Source organism: Condylura cristata, unplaced genomic scaffold (assembly GCF_000260355.1).
Source record: "Condylura cristata isolate star-nosed mole 26May11 unplaced genomic scaffold, ConCri1.0 scaffold00004, whole genome shotgun sequence".
Lineage (NCBI taxonomy): Eukaryota > Metazoa > Chordata > Mammalia > Eulipotyphla > Talpidae > Condylura > Condylura cristata.
In genome coordinates, this window is record NW_004567105.1 from 23,104,039 (window position 1) to 23,131,182 (window position 27,144).

At 34.7% G+C, this 27,144-nt stretch overlaps 1 protein-coding gene across 2 annotated transcripts in view; it reads right to left on the bottom strand.

Moving 5' to 3' along the window:
* TMTC2 (transmembrane and tetratricopeptide repeat containing 2) overlaps positions 1–27,144 on the bottom strand; it is a 355,937-nt gene that overhangs the window by 141,144 nt on the left and 187,649 nt on the right. For both annotated transcript variants that reach the window (XM_004675843.2, XM_012735302.1), the window contains exon 4: positions 8,859–8,973. In XM_004675843.2, the coding sequence (XP_004675900.1) occupies positions 8,859–8,973 (115 nt within the window). The remainder of the gene's footprint in view (positions 1–8,858; positions 8,974–27,144) is intronic.

The window sequence follows — 27,144 nt, forward strand, 5'->3', positions numbered from 1 at the left end:
TATTAATATATTATATATATTAAGGGAAGATTAAGAACTTAAACTAATTTAAAAAATACTTCAAAATATATACTCATTTCTTAAATACTAGCCTGTCAATGTTCTTCATCCCCCCCACACACAACCCCCTAAAAACCTGGTGTGAAATGAAAGAACCTATGGATTTTTTTATCTGAATGGAAATTTGTTATGTACAATGAAGAATTTCATAGGAAAAGTGAAAATACCAGTAAACACTAGAGAAAATAGTTGGAAAATAGATAATTGTGTATGTAAAAATAAGTGTGTGGAGGTGTTTTACATTAAACACCACAAATCAATTAGAAAACCTTTACTTCACAGAAAATTAGCATGGAATGTGAAGAATTCATTCTCTGAAAAATTACACAGAGCCAATAAAGGTAAGAAAAACTACTCAAGTCCACTTGCAATTAGGGAAATTGGTATTGATGTAACACGTAGTCCCATTTGGCATTTATTAATGGTGTCTGTGTAACAGCTCCAATAGAAATGACATTCATTAAAACAAATGCTGTCATACAAATTAGGACATAACTACATAAAAATAAGATAAAGATTAATGGTGATGCATGTCAGTAGAAAAAAAGTTAAAAGTAGGTAATATCTACATATCTACATAAAGCAACATGCAGAGTTCACATGTATGCCGTAAGTACAAATGCCAATTAAAGTGAAGGGGATATATCACACAGGGAAAAGGGGTCTAAGGGATGCAGCACACGGACATTTTATGCTTTATGCCATATTGAATGATGTTTGAAATTCTAAAACAAAGATAATTTTTTTATAAAAATAATATTTGGCATATTATTTGGTGAAAATTAGCAAATAAAACAAAATGAATGTGTATAATATGTGTTAAGCTTTGGCTTTGTCATGCCATCAGTTAGGGAGCTGAAGCTGTCCTACCTCAATCTAGAATGGAAAAAGGATCAAATGAGCTATGTATCCAGATCCAAGTGACAACAAGTCAAAAGAATTTTGGCAAAATTTCTGTCTGATTTTACGAAACATGCCAAACACTTCCCATCATTTCTGTTTGGTAGCTTTTCCTAAATTCTCTGTTTTTGGAGTCAGTTTGGAATCCCTCCTAGACACTTGGACAAGGACTACGAGAACTCAGGTCCATGTCAAATAGTCTCAGCACTTCTATTCTGTGACTTCTGAACTTCCCAAGCTCTCAAAGCTTCTCCAAATCTATTCCTGGATGAACGAATACACCTCTCACTAGTACTGGATCTCTGGTGACAACTCAGGAGCTCACATCTCCCTCACTGATGTGTACATCTAAATGATTTCTGCTTAAACACATTTGGCATCAGGAGATCCATAAACTTAATGAAATTATATGAAAATATATTACCTCCATAGGTGAGTATTCTACCTGATCCCCATACTCATGGAGAAACAAATCACTGTCCAGGCTCTTTCTTAAACTAAAGTTCCCAATAAGTGACTGGTTGCACTGTCTCTCAAAAAAAAGGGGGGGGGAGATAGGGGCAAGAGTCTGTCAGAGTGAAGTCCCAGCTTATCACCAGGGAGAATAAACAAGAAATCCAGAGAAGCACTGATTGAAGGTGAGCCATGACACAGGGCAAGAGTATGTCACATCACTGTGGACCAAGGCTGATCAAGCACGACATAAGGAATGTGGGGAAATTTCACATTGGGAGAAAAAGGGTGAGTGGAGGAGAGGGCAAATGTGGTTTATGTCGCGATATGGAGATGGCAACGCTCAGAGTTGAAGATAGAGCAGTGGAAGACATGGACATGGAGTGCTATTGGGTAAAGCCAAACTAAGCATGAGCCTAGAAAGTGGACTACAGAACTGAGGCTATTGGAGCATGAGAAGGAAAGGTAAGAACAAAGTGGAGAGCGAGTGCAATATACTAAGAGGATAGACTACAGGTGCTTTGGTGACGGGTGAGTGTAATAAGAACACCTGAAGGGGAAGGTCCTATACTCCCCAAAACAATGTTGTAAACCAATGTGATCTCAATTAAAGTTTAAAAAAGGATATGGGAAGTCCTAAACCCCAACAGCCCAGAATATGATCTTATTTGAAAATAAGGTTATGGCAGATAATATTTGTTAACACGGTGGCCTCCAATCCAGCATAGCTGGTATTCTTACAAAATGTGAAGACAGAGACACACGGGGAGAACACCAGGTGATGACAAAGTCAGAGGTTGGAGTTACACAGCTACAAGCCAGGGAACGCTAAAGAATGCCAGCAAACCACAGGAAAGAAGCAAAGAAGGAAACCCCCTACAGGCTTCAGCGGAAACCTGGGGCTGCCAACATTTTGATTCTGGACGCTGGCCTCCCGAACTCTGACAGAAGACATGTCCATTGTTTTAAGTCATCTAGTTTGTGCTACTTTGATAGGGCAGCCCTAGAAAATTGACAGGCATACCAATCTCACTGTAAATGTGTTTCTGAAAATGCAATGCTACTTGGGGTCGTCCAAAAGGTTCTTTATAATACAGAACTGCAGGGTGGTAATGATCTATATATTTACAGAACGGAAAGAATGTGATTACCCACTACGGATATCATTACTCACACTGAAAAATGGGGTCTTCTCTGCTTTGACATTCCTCTAACAATGGGGAGACACAATGACCATCAAGACATTTCCACTATCTCTAGAATTTGAATATGAATGTAAATTACAAATGTGCTTTAATATTAAATATGGTATTTGCTACTAACTTCAGATAGAAATTCTTTATTTAGAGAAGTGTTCATTTATTTCTAGTTTATGTATAAATCTTGTGCTCTGAGGCAGATGTTAATTAAAAATCTTGGCATTTCTACCAGTAATCAAATATTTTTCCTAAGCTGACTTTTTAAATTCATTGAGTAATTGAATTGTATTTTTGAATACTCTACCATACATTCTATCTAATACTGGATTTTTCATTTTCAAAATGCTACTGCATTCATTATATTGATTTTCAGACATATGTTTATATTAAAATGTGTATCTGCATTTATGTTCATAACTCTACTTGGCCTGAGAAAAATAACAACTGTAAAAAAAATCACTTCACTGAAGATTAGGTAGAACACATAAAACACTTTTATGGTTCCTTGTAAAGAATTTTTTTAAAAGATATATTTTATTTACTTATGCATTCAAGATCTGGGATGTAGGGTGAAAGGGTAAGTGGATTCACCAGAGACAAAATCGGGAGCAGAACAGGCAGATTCAACTCCACTGCTGAGGGCAGCAGCAGGCGAAACAGGAAAGGCTGGCTATGACTTGTGGGTCACCTCCTTGGACAGGGATTGAACTCGTGCTGCAGTGGCTGCTTGATTGTTCTGAGACTTCAGGGAGCCACCACGGAGATGGCCCAGAAAATTCTTCAATAAGATTTTCAAATTTATCCAAGGTTTTTGGATTCAGCCTGTATCCTTCTCCATAGGCTAACATTGAATCTATTTTTCCATAAATGCATCTATCTCACCAAGGTTTCCACAAATATATATATATATATATATCTTTTTGTTATTTTAAGCTTCCATATATAGTCATTCTTTTTTCATTCCCAAGATTGTATATTTCAAATTTCTATTTTGCACTATATTATCCTTGTCATAAGTTATTGATCTTTTAAGGAATAAGCTGCTATGTTTATTCATTTATTCCAATTGCTTCTCCATATTGAATCTCATTAATATTTTCTTTATTCATCTCTTAAATATATTCTAAAATTTGACACTATAAATCACAAACCAATAATCCATCTGCTTGCTCCTGAGAATTTATTAAATGTGATTAAGAAAAACCAACACCATATCAGATGTTGTCCTTATAAAAAATGTGACTTATGTGAAATATTGGATTTTCATAAATTTGGCAATATGAATAAAAGACTGCATATAAAGCTAGGCATTAAGGACACTGCATCTAATGCTCTTAAAAGTACAAGCAGGCCCTCCCTGGTGGCGCAGCGGGTTAAAGCACTGCACTGAGAAACTAAAGCCACTTCCGTATGAGTTCGATCCCCGCCTGCCCCGGAGGTGACCACAAGGCGTGGCAGACCTCTCCTGACCCGCCCGCTGCTCCCCTCAGCAGTGTGCTTCGTCGATCTGCCTGTTCTGCTTCCCACTCTGTCTCTGGTGAATCCTCTCACCCTCCGCATCTCTGGCCTGTACCCCAGTTCTGTATGAATAAATAAATAAATCTTTAAAAAAAAAAAAGTACAAGCAAGCATTGTTTCAAATTTCAAATTACAAGACTTTTATCTGTTAGCATGGATTGACTTGATGTCAAAACAATGTTATAATTAATGGATTTAAACAACAAAAGTAATTTTCTGTAGTACTTTCTTCTGGAAAGCAACACTAGTGCAAATGCACTGAGGATCTTTCTGACATAATTTTATAGCAACTATTCAACAAATTCAGTAAGTGTCATTAAAAAAATTAAAGTCTCTGTTAAATTTAGTCCCACGTATTTTGTTTGTATATATAAACATGATATGAATTAAAATATTATCTGAATTTGGAATAGATATATGTTTTGTGGGGGTTCTTGGCCTCCTTTGATTTTCTTCTGCCAGCTTGAGCAGAAATAATATTGTTGCATGTATACAATTCAGAAGACCTTAAGTTAAGCCATTAACACCTCTAATATTCATGTGGCCTTATATAAAGTGTGTCTAAGTTTCATTTTTCTCATTCTGTAGACATAATATGAAGACAAATGTGATAACCTAAGTACAGAAAAGACAAAACTTCACACATGCTATCAAAGAAAGAAAAAACATTATTCTATCATTTTATAAGAACATAAATTATTTGTCTATATCTTATGGATAGAACTATATCACTAATCCTGTAAAAAATTGTCGTTGGTGTTTAAAATCTTGTAAGCAATGCTACTGAAACTTCAGGTATAACCATGAATCATTTGTAGCACTGCTTAATAATTTTTAATTCATTCCTTTCTTTTATCCTACCTTAAACAGTAATTAGACATCCCCTTTAAAGAGAGTAGCATACAAATATGAACAAATATATAGTAATAAATGTAAGGAATCTGACTTCCTAGATTCATCCTATGTCTAGCCACATTGTACTTCACTTAGTAATTACTGTTTTGAAGAGAAATATGTAAAGCTTCAGTTACCAATATAAAATCCTAACAATACGAAATTTGTTTCAACAATTATAAAGCAAATAGATTTATGAACATCGAGTGTAACATCATAACCAAAGCTTATCATTCCCAAGAGCTTCAAAAATCCATTCATTTCTAGAAGCATTTTATGTAAACTAATATGAATAGTTTCATAAGTTTCAGACTTCAATCATAATGTATCTTTAAAAGACATGAGTATAACTAATGATATAAAATGTGACTAATGTCTTCCATTGCCACAAAGGAGGTTTACCAGCATAAACTGATTGGGACAGCTGAGTAAATTAAATTCTTTTTCATTCATAATTTGAAATTTGAAACAAGGCACAATTTCTGTACATATGAAAAAAGTGTATAATGAGAACAGGATATACATCTCCAAAGGAAAATTTTTTATTTGTCAAGCCATCTCTGTATTATCCATGAGGAAACTTGGCTTTTTTTGCTTTTTCTTCTAAGGACATATGATACTAGACATACTTATATTTTGAGTTTTAAAAGATCTACTCTGGTATATTTTATTAATATTTTATAAAAAAATCACTTAACAGTTCATTAATTTTGAAATAGAATTATTTAGTATTAGAATTCGGTCAACCACATGGGTTACATAACACAATAGTTCAAAATCACTGCCAACATTTCAGCGGGAATTTAACCCTCTCCATTGAAGTTAGCAGTTAAATATAGTTTAAATAATGCTGTCATACTAGTAAAAGCATTTTGCAATTACATATGGCATTTATGACATATCCCATTTCGTACAATTAGGAGGAAAAAGCTGACCTTGTTAGCAATCACTATTTCAGCAAGGATTTCTCATTAGCATTTGAGAAGTCCTATCTGTATGCTTTCACAGTTTATAGATACATCCACAAAAGAAGTTATAATGTTCAGCTCTTACTCAGAGGTAAAGTGGATGTGTCTAGCAGAATATATTTCTCTTGTAAGAGTTCTTTTTATGGCCCTCCCTGGTCGCAACAGGTAACGCAGTACTGCAAGTTAGCCACAGCAGCTTCAGAGTGAGTTCAATTCCCCATCCTGGAGGGGAACCACATGGTGTGGCAGGCCTCTCCTGCCTTGCTCACTGCTCCTCTCAGCAGTGTTTCTGATCCATCTGCCTGTACTGCTGCCCACTCTTGTCTCTGGTGAGTTCTCTCACTTCACTTGCTCCTCTGGCCTGTACCCCAGTTATGTATGAGTAAATAAGTAAATCTTTAAAGAAAAAAAAGTTATTTTTATTTCTAACCCTTGCCCAATAGGCAACATCAGGAGGTAATGTTCTAACCAGCAGCTAGAGATGATACAATTTCACTGGTGAGGTATTTGTTTTTCACCAAACTTTGTCTCCCCACAATGTGTAGACTATTGGGACCAGAAGGAAACTGGGATCCCATATTGCAAGGTATGAGGTCCTTTGACAGTGTGTTTGTTCTTTGGAGAACATCAGTATACACTTATTATACTGATAAGGTTCTTTTTCATGAAATAAAAACACTATCAACAATGAAATAAAATTGCACTATTGAGCTAAAGAGGGCAGGAAGAAAAGTTTTTGTGGGAATATCTAGATATATTCATCCAAGTTTAAAATCTGATGAAAACTCAAATTACTTCAGGAAGAAGATGAATATATGGGTACACACACACACACACACACATGATAAAGTGTGAAACATCAGGAATTGTGGATTTTGCAAACTTGAAAGGGGATCCATTTGAAGGCATTCCAGGTGAAAAGAAAAAAAGAGAAATTTTAATACAAAAAATACAAAATGACTTAATTCAGAACACTGGTTATGTGCTATAACAGTGTTATAGTCCAACTTAAGTATTTATAATACCTGAAATATGCCCAAAACAGCTACATCCCCCAAAACAGATGAGAGGATCAAGATGTGGAATACTACTACCATGGAATACTACTTAGCAATCAAAAAGATAAACTTATGTCACTCACAGAAACATGGATGGAGCTAGAAAGGATTATGCTCAGTGAAATAAGTCAGAAAGAAGAGGGAAAAAAATAATGAATGGTTTCACTTATAGGAGGAACATAGGGAAATTATACAAAGAATACAAACCATAAATAAAAAACAAGTAGGCAAACTCTAAATCATAAATATCCAGCAGAAGATGGTGAGGGACAGGGATTAAAACAGGAGAGAAGAGCACTAGAGTCTATGGTGATATTTCATGGTTGTCTTGGTGGTGGTGATTTTATGGGATCAACACTTGAGAGGAGAAATCAAATATTGTACAAAATGAATAACAGTGAAAAACATATAAATAAAAATGAAAAACTTATGGAGATTTAAAAAAAAATTAAAGTCCAAGAGCTTAAAGACAAGGTAAATATATGAACAGAAGGTAAACTAACCTCATCCTGTCTTCTAGATTATTTGTTATTACAAATAATCTACATATTATTCTGCTCATTTTCATTGATTCCTTGTATCTGTGTTTTTAAGGACAAAGTTGCAGTACAAAATATTTAGAGCATAAATGCATATTAAAATTAAGCTATTAATTAGTTTGATCAATATTACATAGTTATCAATATTACAGGACTTTCATTAAACATAAACAGAGACATTTTATTTTGCTTGGACCCTTCCTACAGGGAATTGTTCTTCCTACACTGCATTCTATCGCTAGAGGCATTGTCAAAGGAGGAGTTTAAAGATGCTTCTAACCTATCTAGTGCTTCATCTAAGAGAAAACGCATGACTTAGATTGGTCAAGACTTTCCTCCTGGATTAAAGGAGACACCACAACAATACTTTTTAAAGATTAATAAGAGTCAGGATGTGACATATTTCCCATTGATATAGACATTACCACTGAGAATGGAGTGATCCCAGGGTAAACCATGGCCCCGAAGTGGAGACAAATTCCTGAGGCATAATCAAGTACCTGGATCTAATTGAGCTACACAGTTGATCCCAGGAATTTTTAGTTAGTTATGAGAGTTAATAAACTCTCTTGTATTTAGTCAAGTTTAGACTGGATTTCTAATAAGCAAAAGAATATCAAAAATATGAGAAAAAGAAGGGACTTTCCTTTAATTTGCTTTTATCCACTTACTTCTCATATGTTCTAGATCTTTCCACTTAAACAAGAGAACAAATTTCCATCCTAAGGATTTTTCTAATCCAATTTATGCAAATTATCCCAATATAATCATCAGAACTTTTAAAGAAGGGAGGGAAAACTGATAAATTTTAATTGCTAAAACCTTAGTTTAGTAGATGTCGAATATATATTTCAATATAGGAAATTTTTAAGTGGACAAAATCTATCATAAACAACAACCAAGATATCAATCATATAAAGTATGATATATGAGACATTTTCTGACTTCACCCACATTTTAACAGAACAAACATCTTTAAAACCTGAAATCATTCAAGCAAAAACTTAAGCTATATGGTACTGTACTTCAAAACAAAAATTCAATCATAATACAGCTTTATGTACAGATATCAATTATGTACAGATATCAATTATGTTGTCTAAAATAAACAAAAAACATTATTCAGCTATGAAAGTTCAAGGCATGATTACCTAGAAGAGAATTTCAGAAAAACACCTAACTATTTTCATTGTTAACAGTTAAATCAATAGTCTTTCTCACCACAGGTTTCAAAGATGAACAAGAAAACCGAAAGTAATGCATACTCACAAATTATAAAGCATGTCAGCCATGTTGCTACGATAGTACAAAGCATTTCTATAGGCGCTTTCAGCTTCAGAAATTTTGCTCTGACTCTTCAGAACATTTCCAAGGTTACCCCATGCTGCCAAGAAGAAAAAGATGTATTCGGGTTTAGCAACAATCCAATAATACATGACATACTAACAGGCCGACTGGAATACCAGAGGGAGGGAAAACTTTCATGAGACATTTTTAAGGGAGAAAATTTATTTCTTTATATGCTAATATTTTATCTAACCAAGAGATTAAATACAATCACAGCCTTTAAAAAACTAAGTAATTCTTATGTCTTAAAGCTGGTATACATATACAGGCCATCATAAGAACAAGAATAATGATATCGTAACATAACCTACAAAGACTTCATGTTTTCAAATCTCAGTAGAAGGTTCTCATTGCATGAAATTATTATATACTTACTGACTAGAAACTGTAAGAAATCATCTTAAAATAAAGATATATTTCAAACTTTTTTTTAGAAAACCTGCTAAGTGATATGAAGTACTAGGAATAAAAAACAAGAACAATGCTGTAAGGCGGCTTTATTAGTCATCAAAACATATCCTTGAGACTTAAGTTTCATATAGTTTATTCTGGTATAATGCTCTTATACATCCTGCTCACCAATAAATTTGTGAGAATATCAGTGTCTCAGTATCTCAACACTTAATTATGTTAGAAAATCTGTATTTTCAATGTGCCCTTCATTCACCTCCACCCCAAAATAATCATGATTTCTCAAAATTAAAGAGAATGAAAGCCATAAACACCTACACATAGAACATGTGCTCTTAAAAATCTCTCACCCTCAAATGCTTCTCTAGTCTTCTTTCCATCCAAAAAGGAAATGGAGTGTGGAATTGTAAAACCAGAACTAGTTCTATGTGGGTATCAATATACACACATCTGTATCTCAAGAATGAAAATGGTTTTAAGGTACCAATTTTTAATTCATAAAAAATTATAGAAACTATCAATTGCAGGTTTGCTCTGTAATTAATGTCATGCTTTAATTTATTCATCTGTATAATGGGAAACATAGTAAGTATCTTAAGGATTTAATCATAAGGATTAAATATGGAGGGTGTTTTAAGGCAGTGTCTGCCACATAGCAAAAACAATATAGATACCTGCTACTTTCACTACATGTTATATACATAGTAATAGATAATGCATATAATACAATATATATCACTATACACAATATAATATAATCTGTATCACAATATAATGTACATTGTGTATTATTGTGGATAGTGCTCTTTGTCCAGCACTGCATAGAAGATTAATATAATGTACTTTTGAAACTTATACTATCTATGAAGTCTAATAATTTTTTGTGTATTTGGAAAATCATAAACTTTGTTTTGCCTCTGATGGAAAACAGAGAAAAAGCAATGAACTTACAAGTATCCAGCACCTGTTAATGCCACATACCACCTCACATATATTAACAGATAGTACTTTAGGAGTAATCAACACAGTTCTGCACATAAATCTGTCTAGGGCCTCTCCTTGGTGGCACAAGGGATTAAAGTGCAGCACTATGAAGCTAGCTGCAGCCACTGCAGCACCAGTTTGATCCCCAGCCAGGGAGGTGACCCACATGGTGTGGCAACCTCTCCTGTCTGCCCACTGCTCCCCTCAGAAGTGTATTTCAGTCAATCTGCCTGTTCTGCTCCCCACTCTGTCTGTTAAATCTTCTCACCACCTGCAATTCTGGCCTGTACACCAGTTTTGTATGCATAAATAAATCTTAAAAAATAAAATAAAGAAGATCCTATCTACTCTGTGGAAGAGGAAACAGACTCAGAGACACTAGAGAAATTGCCAAATTAATGTTGGATTATGGGAGCAAGGATTCAAATTCAAGGTTGCCTGCTTCCAAATGTTTTCTACCCTCTGCCTAATATTTTCATACATGATTCATCTTTTATGCAAACCAACATTTACAGACTTTGAATGAGGCATTTGCAGTGTGAGTACATAGGAAATTGAATCCTTAAATCGAAAGATAAAATATTATCAAATTCACACATTAAATTCAATAAGACAGGAAATCTCCTGTCTTGGACCCCACAATAAAATATAGTTATCATCAAACCTAGAAGGCAAAATATCACAAGTATTTTATATCTAAACACTCCCCTAAATAAAGCATGACTATATAAATTTCTAATCTCAGGTTATTTGCAACTCACATCATCTCTCCCAAAGTTCCACTGTGATTGTGCCTTAGTAAATGAAAATATATTTGTGAGGAATAAGGAACAAACTCCCAGTCAATGAACGGCACCCCGAATGGACTCCAATTCTTGATATCTATTTTCTGGACCCCACTCCCAACTCCATGCCCATATCTCAGGCTCTGAGTATTATACTACAAGAAGGCCTCTTCCCTCCTGGTTGGAGGGAGTGGGATGCTAAGAACTAGGGGTGGGAGTGAGTGGCCACGTTGACCATAAAAGACTGACCATAAAAGACTGATGACAGTTAGGCCTCTCTTGCTTCTCTACCTTCACACACACCCTGACTTCAGCTCAGATGGGGCTGCTGGTAGGACAGAAGGTATCTGGCCACCTGCTGACCCATTATTCTCTGTCTCATGCTCTTTCTCTGTTCTCCTGCATCTCATTTATCTTGTAAAAATCTGATTCTTTTGTCTGCTTATTTCTCTCTGTAATTCTGCTTTTCAGTATTGCCCTATGTTCTTAAGCACAAGGATAAGGAATTACAACCCAAGTCACCCCCAAACCCCAATGCTTCCCATGAACATATTTCCACTGAAATTATCTAAGAGAAATGCATCCAATATTAAGTACCAGAAAAACATCATCATAATGCTATGCTATCAAAACCATAGTCATATAACACAATGCTGGAAAAAACATATAGAAGGAAATATTATGAACAAAGTAATCCATTTTTCTGGAGAAACAGATTGAAGTCCCCCCCCCATACTTCTATTAATTTTACAATAAACTAGTGTATAGTGGATGGGAAAGTATTTCAGAAGGTTCTGTGAATCTTGTGTTTTTTTAAAAATATCACTTTGCCTTCTCTGTGGAGCAAGTACTCACTGCAAAGAGAATAAAAGGAGTAACAGATCAGTCAGAGACAACTATAGTAAAACCAGACAGCAAGGTCAGGGTGGTGTCCACTAGATCAGGAAGCAGATGAGATGGTTATTTAAACAAGAAGATGCCATTTAGAATTTAAGCATCACAGTGAAGGTTATTTGTGGCAAGGTCACTATGCAATACCAAGTTTTTGACTACTTTTGTCTTACTCTCTATGATTGACTCACTGCCCTAAGTGCTAGATGGGGAGAGGGGAAGAAAAGTCCCCAATTAAACATATATATTTGTTTGTTTGTTTGTTTATGCATACAGAACTGGGGTACAGGGCAGAGGTGCAGGGGCAGTGAGAGGATTCATCAGAGACAGAGTGGGAAGCAGAACAGGAAGATTGACGAAGTACACTGCATCACCATATATTTAAACATATATTTTTAAAAACCCTTTTAAATGCTTATGAATGTCAGCAAAAGGGAGGGAGGTTGGGAGGAAAGGAGGGTAGTATCTAGGTTGGGAGGGAGAGAGGGAATCAGGCAGGCAAGCAGGATGGAGAGCTAGAGATAAAATGTAGACTTTGATGTCATGGACTGATGGGACATTATTTTATGTTCTTACTGTACATTTCATAATCTTACAGAACACCAGTATGAGACAAGGTTACGCTGAGACCATGATTAATGAGACAGAACAAGATCACTTCATAATTTTATTAAACTCAGGAAAGAAAAAGGTCACTGTACAACCTACAAAATAGCAAACATCCCTTCAATTGCTAAATGAATGACAATGTCATAGAACTGTCATGCCATCCAATCTTGAGGACACCCTGCTTCCTTAAACCCTCTCCCACGTACTCAACCAAAGTCCAAATCCTGTGACAGAAAACCTGAAATACCCCAGGGTTTCCATGGTGTAATGTCCCTCAGAGCAAGTGATAATTAACTACTTTATGCAATGTGTCTCTGGTGGTCTCTTTGGCTGAAAGCTACTGACCTAGAGGATTTCATCATACTCAATATAAAAACAAGTCCTTTTCAAAATCTCTTCTTCCTTAGATAACTTTCTTCAATAAATGGATTTTATGTTTTTTGTAAGAAAGCTGTAAATATTAAGCTTAAAATCGCCACAGTTTTGTTTTTTCTTTTAAGTATAAAAACTACTATCACTATTCCATTGCTTTCAAATTTAAGAGTGAATGATCTTTGCAAAGGCTACTATATCTTAGTGGTAAAATCAAGTAAAAATAACTTCCTCCAATGTACAGATATCTGACAGAGTAAGACCTAAAGTAAAAAAAATTCAATTAGTGGTCAACTAAGTAATAATCTTTTCATAAAAGTTGTTCATTTATTACATTTCAATGATAAAACAAAACAAAAAACCCTCTTGAATTAAGGGCCCTCCCTGGTGGCGCAGCGGGTTAAAGCACAGCACTGAGAATCTAAAGCCGCTTCCGCATGAGTTCAATTCCCGCCTGCTCCGGAGGTGACCACATGGCGTGGCAGACCTCTCCTGACCCGCCCGCTGCTCTCCTCAGCAGTGTACTTCGTCGATCTGCCTGTTCTGTTCCCCACTCTGTCTCTGGTGAAGCCTCTCACCGCCCCGCCCCTGGCCTGTACCCCAGCTCTGTATGCACAAATAAATAAATCTTTAAAAAAAAAAAAAAAACCCTCTTGAATTAAAAAAAAAAAACATTTAAAATCTAGCTTATGCAGATATAGTTTGAAGAAAAATACATTGGAATGAAGTATAAAAGGTATATTGTAAAAGAGCTAATATGATGCTATCATACCTATATAATTTGCCTATAGACTTAAACATTATAGGTCTGATTTAATTTTGTTTCTATTATGAGACATAGTTGGTCACATTAACCACATCAACTATTTTATGTCAAATCACTTTTAAAATGAAGTAGGTTAGGGTACTTTAATGTATTCAAATCAAATTGGAAAGGCATAGAGACATGTTTCAAGGCTCAGGAGTGGGATAATTTAACACTTTTAAGATGCCAACTCTCCCAGAATTGATTATAAATTCTACACAATTTCAATAGGTATTTTAGCATTAGCATTTAGCATTAAGAAAATGAAAAGAAATATAATCTAAACACAATATATAAGAAATAATGAAGCTGGATTTGTATGCCATATTCACCATCAGGAAGGCTAAACTATCCAGATAGATTTAATATTTAAATATGAAAAGTAAAGCTAATAGATGAATATGTAAGAAAACATCTTTGGGCCATTTATTTGCTATGTTTGCAAAAGAAATAATTTATTATTTTTTAAAATTTGTTTAAGGGCCCTCCCTGATGGTGCAGTAGGTTAAAACACAGCACTAAAAACCACTTTAGCATGAGTTCGATCCCTGCCCTCGAGGTAACCCACATGGCACGGCAGACCTCTCCTGACCCACCCGCTGCTCCCCTCAGCAGTGGACTTTGTCCATCTGCCTGTTCTGCTCCCCACTCTCTCTCTAGTGAAGTCTCTCACCATCCTGCACCTTTGACCTGTATCCCAGTTCTGTATGTATAAATAAAAAAATCTTTAAAAAACATTCGTTTAATTAATATTTGGGTCCCCCATCAGGTATTATACCTTAATGCATCCACCACCAACTCACCATGCTCCACCGCCACGGAACATTATGCTACATTCCCTCCTTCTTACTCCTTCCCCAATCCCCCTGATGCTTCAGTTAGAGAGACAATTTTCAGGGGTTAGTTTTTAAGCTTGTCCTTATCTTAGTCATAGCTTACTTTTCATTCCACATATTAGTGACAACTTCTGATATTTCTCCTCCTGACTTATTTCATTTAGCATTATTCTTCCAGCTCCATTCTTTGGGCCTTCTTAAACAGATATCCAAATATTACTCAAAAGGTAAAAAAAAATGGATTAATTTAATTACCTCAAAATGAAGACCTACTCATAGAAGGAAGTTATGAACAGAGCTAAATACATATAATATACTTGAAGAAGAATTTTTTTTTTTTAAAGATTTATTTATTTGTACATACAGAACTGGGGTACAGGCCAGAGGCTCAGGGGCGGTGAGAGGCTTCACCAGAGACAGAGTGGGGGACAGAACAGGCAGATCGATGAAGCACACTGCTGAGGGGAGCAGCGGGCGGGTCAGGAGAGGTCTGCCACGCCATGTGGTCACCTCCGGGACAGGCGGGAATTGAACTCATGCGGAAGCGGCTTTTTTAGATTCTCAGTGCAGGGCTTTAACCCGCTGCGCCACCAGGGAGGGCCTTGAAGAAGAAATTTTAAATATCAAAACAGACAAGTGACCATATAAAAGGCCTAATAAACCAGTAGGAAAAAGATAAGAAATTCAATAGAGGGAGAAAAAGGGGTAGATTACAAACTGAAAGCTAGAAAAAAGGAAATCAAAATAAATATGAAGCATGTTAGTCAATATTCAAATGCCTTATTAATGCAGATAAATACAAATAAATTATAACACTGAGATGTATTTTATATTCATATTGCCAAAATTAGGAAACTGGATAAAGTCAAGTACTATAGGTATGTGGAGGAGGGACTTGTGCAGTGTTGATGACAGCGAAGCCTAAGCAGCCATCTGTCATGCCATCTGACAATACTGTGATGTCAGCAAATGTCATTGATCAAGTCAAGAATAAACCCTGACCAGCAATCTTACTCCCAGAGAAATTCTTGCCGAAGGGAGCAAGTGAATAAGAAGTATTCAATGCAAGTCTCTCCTGCTGGTTAGTAATGAGAAATGATCTGTTAAATCAAGGGAGTATCATAAATCATATGAATTACTATGTAGCTGTGAGAAGCAACTAATTCCATGTAAATAGTGAGACATGAATAGACCATTGAAAGTCTTCAAAAAAATCAAACTATTCAATGCATTCTGTGTCAGCATATTAATTTTAAATAGAACAGTTCACTTCAACCCAAAATATCACTGGTTATTTTATTTACAGGGTAGATTATAAATCTAAGGATGCAAATCAAATGTGTTAGTGCCATCACCTATGGTACAAAGGGAACATGAAGTTATAGACCAAAAAAAAAAAAAAAAAAGCATAAAGACATGGTTAGAAGAAAGGATTTTGTAGGAATCTTCCTGAAAACTGGCTATGAACCAAGAAATATAGTTAATTTAATTTTCAGCAACTGGCAGGGAAGCAGAGAAATAGAAGAGAGGAAAGTAAAAAAGGAAGAGAAGGAAAATTGAGGCCAATTTCTAGATTCTTTTAAAAGACAATGTATTTGTTAATTATACTTTGGGCAAAAAACACTGAAATATCTTAGCTTTCCATTAACATTTAATGCCATTTGTATTTTTATATTACTTTAATCTTTAAGCTCATATACTTTATTTATGCATTTATTTCAGGCAGTGATATTTAGAAGAATGGCTTTATTGGAATAAAATCCCCAAAATTCCTGCAAGAAATTGTGATGTAGCCTAAAAACAAACAGCCATATTTATATAGCTTAACCCAATCTCTACCTTCAATTCTGGAACACTTACTTGAAGTCTAAAAAATATGTAACTAGTTCGCTCCAAAATCTCAATGTAATTTTTAAGAGTTTTCCTTGATAACTTTTCAAAATACTTGGAATACTCACTTTATTCCTATTGTCTTAATAAAATGATTATTATAAAAATTGTTCTCACTCAGGGGGACGACTGGGTCCCTCCAGTTGGTCTTACCATTGCATTACTATGAGCTTAAGGAATGGAAAACGAAAGAAAACTGAGAAAGAAAAATATTAGATGAAAATTAATGTAAAAACCTTCTAACTAAAAATCACACTTGAATTTGTTCAGGGTCTGCTATATGGTTGACAGTGTTCCAAACTTATTTAACCTAACAAAAACCTCTGAGGCATGTTTCTGTAGTCATTCCTTGATGTCATTCTTTGATGGCAAAAATTACTCCCTAAATAGCAACAGTAACACATTGGAAGCTGAATATATACCTGTGTAAACAAAGGGTTGTTGGCCAACCCTGCTGGGGACTTTATGTACATTTGTCAAAAATCTAATAAGCCTGGAGACCCACACAGGATAAAGATTTAATAAGTACTGTTTAACAAGTACCTGACTTACTCCCTTACACTAAGCGTATACAGTGATTACATTAAAGGAAGGCAAACAGATGCTTAGATATTTCCCAAAATGCTTTAGAAAATCTAATCTGTAAAGTTGTTTTATTTTCAAAAAGAAAACAAAAAATCTCTGCTGAAATTCAAGAAGCAAAGAAATAGGAAGCAGTTAGGAAGAAGTCTTATATCTCAACGACCCTTCACCTTGACACCCAAGTACAACTAAAAAGTATCCACTTTACTAAGAAGCTTGACTTTAATTCACTAGGAAAGCTCCTCTTGTATTTAGTCCACAATCTCCCAGTTTATGTTCTTTGAAAGGAGAACAATTAATTATTCCAACCTTGCTAAGGTTGTTCTAAAGAGAAAATCAAAGGTGAGCTTCTGCTAGAAATGTTAAGTGATCCACAGCAATAAATTCCTCCAAAAGTTTTGAAAGTACTCAATCAAACACATAGTAGTTCTAAATTTACAGAGTAAATTCAAACTTAATTACTTCTGCTATTTCATATCACTAACATATTTCACAAAAATCACTGCATGAGGTTTGAGTACATTTTTAAATTTTATATTAAAACTCCAGACATGCATATTCATTTATTATAAAAGAAACTAGAAAATCACACCTTATATCATGGCAACATTACTTTGAAAAATCAGCTAGTAAGATGATTGAATCTCTTGTTATTTAAATTTTAGTTACTTAATATTCAGGTCTACATAAGCAATCATACAGTTTTAGGTTATCATATGAGTATTTTCGTATCACTGGTGCACTAAACATAGCTACCAGTCAGTTAGGATTCTTCAGTTTGGCTTTTGCCTTCAGTTATAAGTTAGTTGCATTATAGATCTTTAACATAAGTATCTATAGTTCCTATATAACCAAAGCTTGGATTCTGTGTAAGGATCTGATAGAAACTGAAGTATTTAATTCCATTAAATAAGGGGTAAATCCTAAATTTTGCTTTTTCCAATTTTGAGTTGCTTGTCTGAAATGAGAATGCTACTACCAAAGAGGTTTAAAATCTTTCTAAGCCAGTTTTCTAAGTCAGTCCATAAAGAAAATACAGGACTGACTAATGCATCTGATAAGAATTATTTCTTTCAAGATTAAAAAAGTATTTTTAAACACAGGTATATATCCCATCGTTATCCTTGGTAACAGATGATATTATAGGTGAGGAAGACATTGCTGCAAGAAGCCAGGTCTCCCTCAACAGGTAACAGTCCAAGTTGTGTCTGTTTACCTGGCTCCAAAGCACTTCCTTTTAGCACTAAGAAACACTGGACTTCAGACAGGTTTCAAAAATGGTATTACCAAGTCTGTACCTTAAATAAGTATCATTTTAAAATACAAGGGTTAAGTTAAACTTTTCAATCTGATTGGGGGGGGGGGGAAGCAACAGAGGGAAAAGAGCAAGTGAACAGCCTGAAACCTAAGATGAACTGTGAATATGTTTTTTAATCACAATGCTTCATCACTCCACCCATTAATAAAGAATGTAAGGGGTCAACATTTGTAGTATAGGTTTTTAACTAATTTTGCATATGACTCCAGGGAAATAGCGCTCTTATAATGCTACAGGACTTAATGTTTCCTAACATAATTATACCTTGGATTAATCTCTCACACATACATATGCACAACCCCATAATATGAAGTAGGTAAAAAATAAAAATATGTCTAGTCAAAATATTAGGCGAAAAAATAGACCTAAGTTCAAGATATGGTTTCTATGATACTACAGTACCAGAACATATAAACTAGCTACTTCTATGTGTTTCTAATTATAGCCCTTTTATAACATGCAGTATTTATTTTTTAGTTTGAATATTTGTAGATTTACTTAGTAATACATTTTACAAGTTCCTTTTGGTTTTATTCCCTTACCTTTGGTTAATTCAGATAGAACTGAAATTTATTCTTATTCAGGTAAAAGGTACTAAAAATACCAAGACAGCATTTAATATCCTGATACTCTGTCCACATCATCTCTCCAGTGCTGTTAATTAATATAAAATATATGTGGGTGCTAACATACCCATGTGTACAATTCAGCGCAGGCTTTTCCTTTTGTTTTAACCTACCTAAGGCTGTTCCTCAGCATTTTACCATCTTAATCTCTACCTGAGTCCCCCATATATCTACAGCCCAGTGTCTGCCACCTGCACCACTCATAATATGGGATGCTGGGTCTTCCTGAACACTTCGTTCTCTTACTAATTTCACTGTTTAATTTCCATGGTCTTTTTATCAAAACCTTGCTCTCTACAAAGTATCTAACACAGAAGTATAGAGTAAGACTCTATAAACTGCAATTATAAATGTAATGATTAGACGGGACTTGAAATGACCTGGGCCAGGAGACACCCCTGATATCACACCAACACATTTTCTTACCTACCACAGTGTGCAAAGTTAAAGTATTTGTTGAAATACTTAGTAACTACATATTTGGCTTCCACCATGACCCTATTTATACAGTAGACATACCAATTCGGTAAATGCTTTATCAGTTACTGTATCTGGCATCATCCCCAGAAAACAGAAATTCTGCTTTGGAAATTCTGTGGCTCCCAACACAGGCCAAATATATATGCAAAGCTAAAAAGATGAGGTTTCTAACTTACTGTCCAAGTGCATAAAAACAGGGTTCACAATTTGTCTTTTGGTAATCTTCCCAAAAAGTTATACACAGTACTCTACCATCAATCCTTCTTCACCTACCCCCAACAAGTACCTCACAAGTGTTGCCCTCAGATGTAAGAGATTTTAAAATTCTATATTGTTGCTTCCAAATAAAACAATTAAGAGCAAAAGTAATTTCAAATATATCACTGAGATTGAAGAAAATGCAGAAAAAGGTGGCTTTGACAGTATCATTAATATACTCACGTCACATGTTCATTACTCAGTACATAAGTCCAAAACTGACTGCTACATTAAAATTACTTTTCTAGACTCACATGAATATATAGACAGCACTATTCAGTGTAGACCACTAAAGTGAAACTGACTTGAATGCATCCTTGGAAAACATTCAGATTGTGCAAAAGCATAGTAGAGAAATAAGACATCCAATACTATATTGCAAACCACCAAAACTTATTTGTAGAATTCAAAAGTAAAAGTAGAGTATCTCAAAATATTTCAGGCTTTCTGATCTTTGCCGGTGGTCTCAGGACTTAGGAAAGAAAAGAAAAGACAAGAAGCAACCTTTCATCGCCTTTCTCTATTCTGCAGAATCCAATTGCAATACAATATGCAGAGCACCAAACACCACTGTAATACTATGTTTCTCCTATCAAGTCAAAGAACTGTATATATCCAAAAAAAAAAAAAAAGGATATTAACACGTCACTCATCTGTTATTTTCCAAATTTGACTCTCAGTTGTTTCACTGCATGTCTGACTGAGTTCCTTCTTCCTACACTTCCTACACTTACAATTCCTAGAGAGAATGTTTTCCAAATTAAAATGTAGGAACACACTAATTCCAAAGAGGTATTACTACTCATGAGTTTAACATAATATCCCATGATGTTTTTCAGAAAGATATTAATTATGCTGTTGAAGAAGACTGAATGTTCAGAGCAGTTGTAGAAATGGAAATTGGAATCCTAAAGACAAGACAAAGTAATACCTTTAAGACAGTCCTGCCCTCAAAAAGATTTTTTTTTAATTTATTTCTCTCCACTATTTAATGAAATGAAAGGGTAACTTCTTATTTGGAAGCAATATTGTCATTTTTTAAAATCAAAACTTTTGATCTATGTGATCCTTAGTTTTTAGTAAACACATACCATGTTTGATCCTACTAGATCCTCCTGAGTGGGAATGCTCCTATTTTCATTAGAAATACACTTAACACATATATATAGCTAAAAAGATGAGATTTCTAATTTAACATACAAGCCCACTAAAATAAGGCTCACATTTTTTCCTTTAGTTATCATTCTAAAGAGTTATATAGAAAGAGTACTCCACAGGGAACCCTTTTCAATAATTATATGACTTGTAACATTTCAGATTTTCCCCATAATCTCTTGAGATTTATCTGGAATTTTCTTTGAATTCCACAGTCACAATAACAGGTATGCATAAACAATAAGGATAAAACTTTAAAAAAAAGTGTTTATTTCCTTGAAAATCTGCTGTATGTGCTATATCACCTCTAACTTTCTATTCCAGAAGGAAATAAATTTTATCAAGGTGGATTTTATAAGGATCACATACCTGTAATTTAATTTCATACTGGATAGTGCTGTAAAATACACTTTTTACCTACTTTGGCTGCTTGAATCTCTTATTGAAGGGGAAATTAAATTTTTCAAAATCATCAATCATGATCTTAAATAAACTACTCTAGTCTCAAAATATAACTTCTAACGTACCTAACTATTCCTTAACAGATGCCAGGCTTGAAGATATTTCTTAGGATCGCCCTACTGATGGTATGATAAAGCTCAATGCCCCAAAGCTGTCCCACACTTTGCTTTTTGTACAAAATATATAAAAATGTTAGATAAACTAAAAATGTGTGTTAATGAACATATTGATGAAAAAGAGGAATTCTCCAAGGCTGAATGAAAGCAAGCATCCAGAAGGGTAGATAAGCCAAGACAGCATCCACCCAGCAGAGAGAAATTAAAAAAAAAAAAAAACTATGAAACTGGACTTGGGTTTTAACAGTCTTCAAATTGGAGATCAGGTGACAGTAGCCACATAAACGCTAAGCCCCTAAAAAGACAGTCAGGATAGATTAACTAGAAACAAACAAACAAATAAACCTCAGAGAAGGAAGGTAGGCTATTGCCTGTCAAAACTATTTAGAAAAATAGAAAAAGGAAGTACTCCCTGTGAATTTCTGTCCATAAATTTACCTCCTGTGAATTTCTGTCTATAAATTTGCCTCCATAAAGTTTGGGGCAAGTCTGTATCTACTGTCCAGAGAGTTTCAGAACAAAAAAATGTTGCATCAAATTACAATTGCAGCAAATAATTCACAAAGACACTATTTATTCAAATAATATCTATAGCTTTGTACAAATTTAAGACTAGTTACACTGAAAATATTTCCGAACAAAAATTCTTCCAAAATTGATCCAAAAGTACAACTGAATGTTTCCAAAGTTGTCATAAAGATTAAATCAGTATTACAAATATATATATATATTCATATATTCATACACAAAGCATCAAGTTTAATTAGTTTTGCAAGTAAGTTCTATTAAATATAAAAGGTAATTCCAATTTTGCATGGAATCTTCCAAACAAAAAAGAGGTAATACACCTCATGTAAGGTAACTAATTTTCAAATCAAAATATAATGGGAATTTCCAGTCTCACTAAGGATCCTAGTGAAAAATATATTTACAAGAGTATAAGAATGATAGTTCATTGTAAATAATTCCTGAGTTTATTGCAGAGATTCAAAGGAGGCTCAGTATTAGAAAATCTCTTAGTATAAACCATCAAATTAACAGACTCAGTGAGGGAGAATTTCATATACTTATCAGTATCAACTTACGAGAAGACACTTTAGAGTAGTAATAACAGAAAAACTGACAAAACTATGAAAAACATTAAAATGCACAAATTAAGGATGAAATATTAAACATTCGCTTTAAAGCAAGAAATGAACCGAAAACCCTGTTGTCATCAGTTCTGTTTATCATTGAAATGGAGCTTCACACATACAGTAAGAAAATGAAAGAGAAAACTGAAATGAAAGGTATGGGAGGAGGTCTAAATACCAGAAATAATTTTTTCTTAAGCTGCATAATGGGTATTTGATTTAGTAGCAGTCAATTACATATATATGCATTATATATAATCAATTTCTTAATGAAAGACATATAATAAAATGATGTTGTATTTTAACAAAATCTATGATGGAAATCAGAATGTATTTATTTTAATAACTATTTACAATTCGTTTGAAATATAAGCTTCTGTAAGTATATTCAATCTGTGTCAATATCAGTTTAAGGCTTTGAGAGTTTTCAAAAGCCCCTAAAGATCCCAAAAGTTTCTTTATGGATATCCCAAAGATGTAGCAGTCGGTCAACTGGTTCACTCATAATACACCAACAGACCATTTTCACTGAATTGGTTGCAGGCTGGTATTTTTCCCACACACACAACTGTACTCACAGCTATTAGATGTGGGACAAAAGAAAAGACTTAAGTACCACTCCATTCTTAGAGGTAAGGCAATCATATACATTTGAACTTCTGCAACCAATTTTTCATTGAAAAAAAAAAAAACAGATTTGATTTCTTCAAGACTCAAGTATTTAAAAGAGAACTTAATACAACAATTAGTAACATTTACTTTTCAAATATGTTGCTCTACAGCTAATGGGAATCTCATTTCATTCTTGTCAGCCCCATCATTTTACCCATAATTTTGACTAAAAGAGAAAAGATAGACCACCTCCATTCACCCTACCCTTCATGCCATTTTTCTCTCAGTCAAGCTTTACTGGTGCTTTTAGCTAGCTAGCTCCTTCCAAATCCCTCTTAAAACATGGAAATCTCTATTTGATAGTTCTTTAACTCAGACCAGTCAATCTTAAGAAATATTGGTTTACCTTTATAACTACTGAATTTTATTTATTATAAAATTATGAATGCCCTTTAAAAGTTTTTCATCTTATTTTAAAAGTAACAAAACAAATTACCTAGGAAATACAATACAATTCATATACAATCTGAAAACTAGCTGGTTAATTGCAATTTACCATAGTTAAAGAAGACATTCAATTAGAGGTAAACAAAACCAAAACCATAAAACCCACAATGAATTAGTCAAGTTTCACATGACTTGAAGGTTTAGATTTCACTTAAATTATGAGTTGTTTCCTATGCAAAATGATATTCCTTCACCATACTTGCTTCTTGAAATCAGAAACTATGAGAAGCTGGTATAAAAGTATGACTTTTACAGAAATGCAGGAAGGAAGACGGTCAAATATTGCATAGCTGAAACAATTAGTTTATCTGTTTCTCCAATATCAACATGGGAAATAGTTGTCATTTGCATAAGGAGGAGTGGAATATATAATGTTTGGGTTACCACTTTTAGAATTTCAAATACAGTTAATTCTTCATTTAACATCATCTATAGGTTCTTCCAAACTATAATGAAACAACTGAAACAAAAGCAGGTCCTTGAAAAATGTTTAGATCCATGTTGGTTGGAATTTCTTATCTTATTGTTTTATAATAAAATGAACTTGTATAAAAAGATGTTATTTGAGAAGTTGCTGAATGTGTATCTCTGCATATATGTATTCTGTTATCATTGCATAGATTCACATTAGTTTGTTAACAAACTTTCCTTTCATTAACCCTGCTTAATTAATTGTCCCCAATAATTTAAAGTGACTTTTAAGGAATTATTTTTAAACAGTTAAAAATTAGTCCTATATTTTTTAAAGTAAGAAGTTAATAAACTGCTCTATAGAATTTATTTGATTTTGAATCTATTACTTTAAAAACTGAATGTCTCTCAGTTATGCCAGATACACTACCCATAGCTGTCATTTGTTTTTAGGTTTATGCATATACTTTTTTTTTAATCTACAAAAATACTTAATTTGTACTTGTCATCTTAATTACTAACGGGGTTGGCAAGCAACTGGCTTTAGGGAAAACTGGTGATGAGTTTGAGATGTTGGAAAATCACTTAAGTGGAGAAGTTCACATAGATATGAGCTCACTGGGAAAATGACAGAAATTTGAAAATTCAATTATGGACCTCCATAATAAATGTTATTCAGTAATCAATTGCCTACATAGAAAGGAAAATTAAGGCAGTCTTTGGACAAAATCTTGAAGAATGAATGAACCTATGAAGGAGGCAAAACTGCAAAAGAAAGAGCTGTGGAAAATGAGAGGAAGATAATAAAAATTATACAAGACTTTGAAATTCAAAGTAGCAGATCAATGGTGTCAGATTATACAGAGAACCAAACACACATGGGGATTTTGGTGAGGCCAGAGGCCACGAAGGGTGACCATACAATTAACCCCTTTGTGATAAATTTAGAAACATTTTTTTTCTGAATAAATAAATCAATATGGTTTATAAAATGTTTTAATGAAGAAAAAGACTCTTTCAAATAGTATGTGCCTTGCTTATTAAAGCAGTTATTAGAGAAAATTTCCTCTTTCCTAAGCAGAAAAGTTCAGAGTCATTGTCAAATTAGCAAACTACAGTAATCAACTATGTCTAGTATTTTCCTGACATTATCAAGCACATAATAAGACAAGACTGGTAGTTTACATAGTCCAAATCAGCTATCATTTCTCCACTATCCAGATTTAAACCATACATTAGTGACAGTTACTATAACAAGCTTTACCCATCATCACTTGCGTTCGATCAGTTAATGACTGGCAGCTGTCTACAGGACCCATTACCGAAGGCAGCAGCTTTAAGTATAAAGCTCCACGAGGTTTAAAATCATTTTCTGTTAAAGCACAGGGTAGAGTGAAGTACTCCAAAACTTGCAAAGATTTTCAAAGGAGGGAAAAAAGCCTAATTCAATGAAGTGGCTGTAATCTCAGGCAATCTTATGAAAGACTGACTTTAAAAGTTTTTCAGACTTTTTGCTAGGCTCATATTAGATAAGTAAAATTTGCCTCAAGGGAAATTGATACCAGTCTCCTAATTGCTGTGGAAGTAACTGTAGCCAGAATTATTATTAGCAATATTATAAATAGCTTTTAGGTGGTTACAGATGTAAAACATAAAAACAGATTCTGAGTTCCTAGGGAAGCCTGACAACAGGGAGGACAAGAAAAAAAAAAAAAAAAAAACAGTGTTTGACATGTATAGCAACAACAAACATTAAACCTATTACCTGGAGGCTCAGTCCTGGTTAGGAACCAAAAAGTGATCCTGGGCCAAACCGAGGGGAACCTAGGGGGTACCCAGGGACATCAAAGTGTTAAGGAAAAAATCAACATTCCCCACTCTAAGGTTCAATCTTGTCTACATGCATCAAAGCTGGGTGATGGAACAGTAGTGTACTCAAAGATTTTTAATTGGTGAGTTCTAAGGGAAGGAGTAAGGGAGAGGAGGATAAGGAAAAAGAGAGAGAGAAACAGAGAGAGAAAAAAGTAGTTCATAAAACAAATTTTGGATCATACCCTAAAATACCTAGGGCTTCAGAGGTAAATATCCAACTGGGCTGGTGAAGTTCAATAACAAAGTCACCAGGACAACAAGTCCAAGGAACAAACTGTCAAGAAGGCCAGGTAAAACCCAAAAAGCTGGCAGAGAAGTAGAGACTCAATTGTAAGAGGTACCTTTCAGTATGGATGATCCACCATGAGGCCAAGGTGTTGGATATCATTATCTCTGAAGATCCTGCACCTGCCCAAAGGCTAAAAGCCTTCTGGACCTAAAATGACCAGCAGTCTCCACAGGAGCTACTTGTTCCTCTCCATCTCCCATGAATCTATCAGTCTCATTCCTTCCTCCTGCCCAACAGCCCCTCCCACCCTATTCAGGATTGGCATGCTGGGAGTTGTAGTCCAAAGCATCTGAGGTGTCAGCAGCCTGGATGTGGGGGCAGGGCAAATGGTGACCATTCCCACAGCCACAGCAAAGCTCCTCCACTTACAGCAATGTATCCTGTAACAAATCCACACTAAGCCACAACATAATGCAAGGCATACATGCTAAAGGGCAAAATAATAGAAGCAAGGAAATCAGGGAAGAGGCCTTTACAATAATCCAATGATACGATGTTGACATGGGTCATGGTAGTAGCAGTGGAGGTAGTGAAGAGAAAGTCAAGTTCTAGGATATATTTTTGAAGATAAAGCAAGGAGAAATTGCTGATGGAATTATCGATGATGGAATTAACATAGGGTATAAAAACAGAGATTATATGCATGAGTCCGAAGTGTGGCCATGCCTGTTGAGGAAAATGGAGTAGCCATCAAATGGGATGGTAAAAAGCACCAACTAAAACTGCTGGTCATGGGACAGGTGGTGGAGTAGGGACTCAGTTCAATATTTTATGTGTCTAATGTCTGATTAAATCCAGTCAATT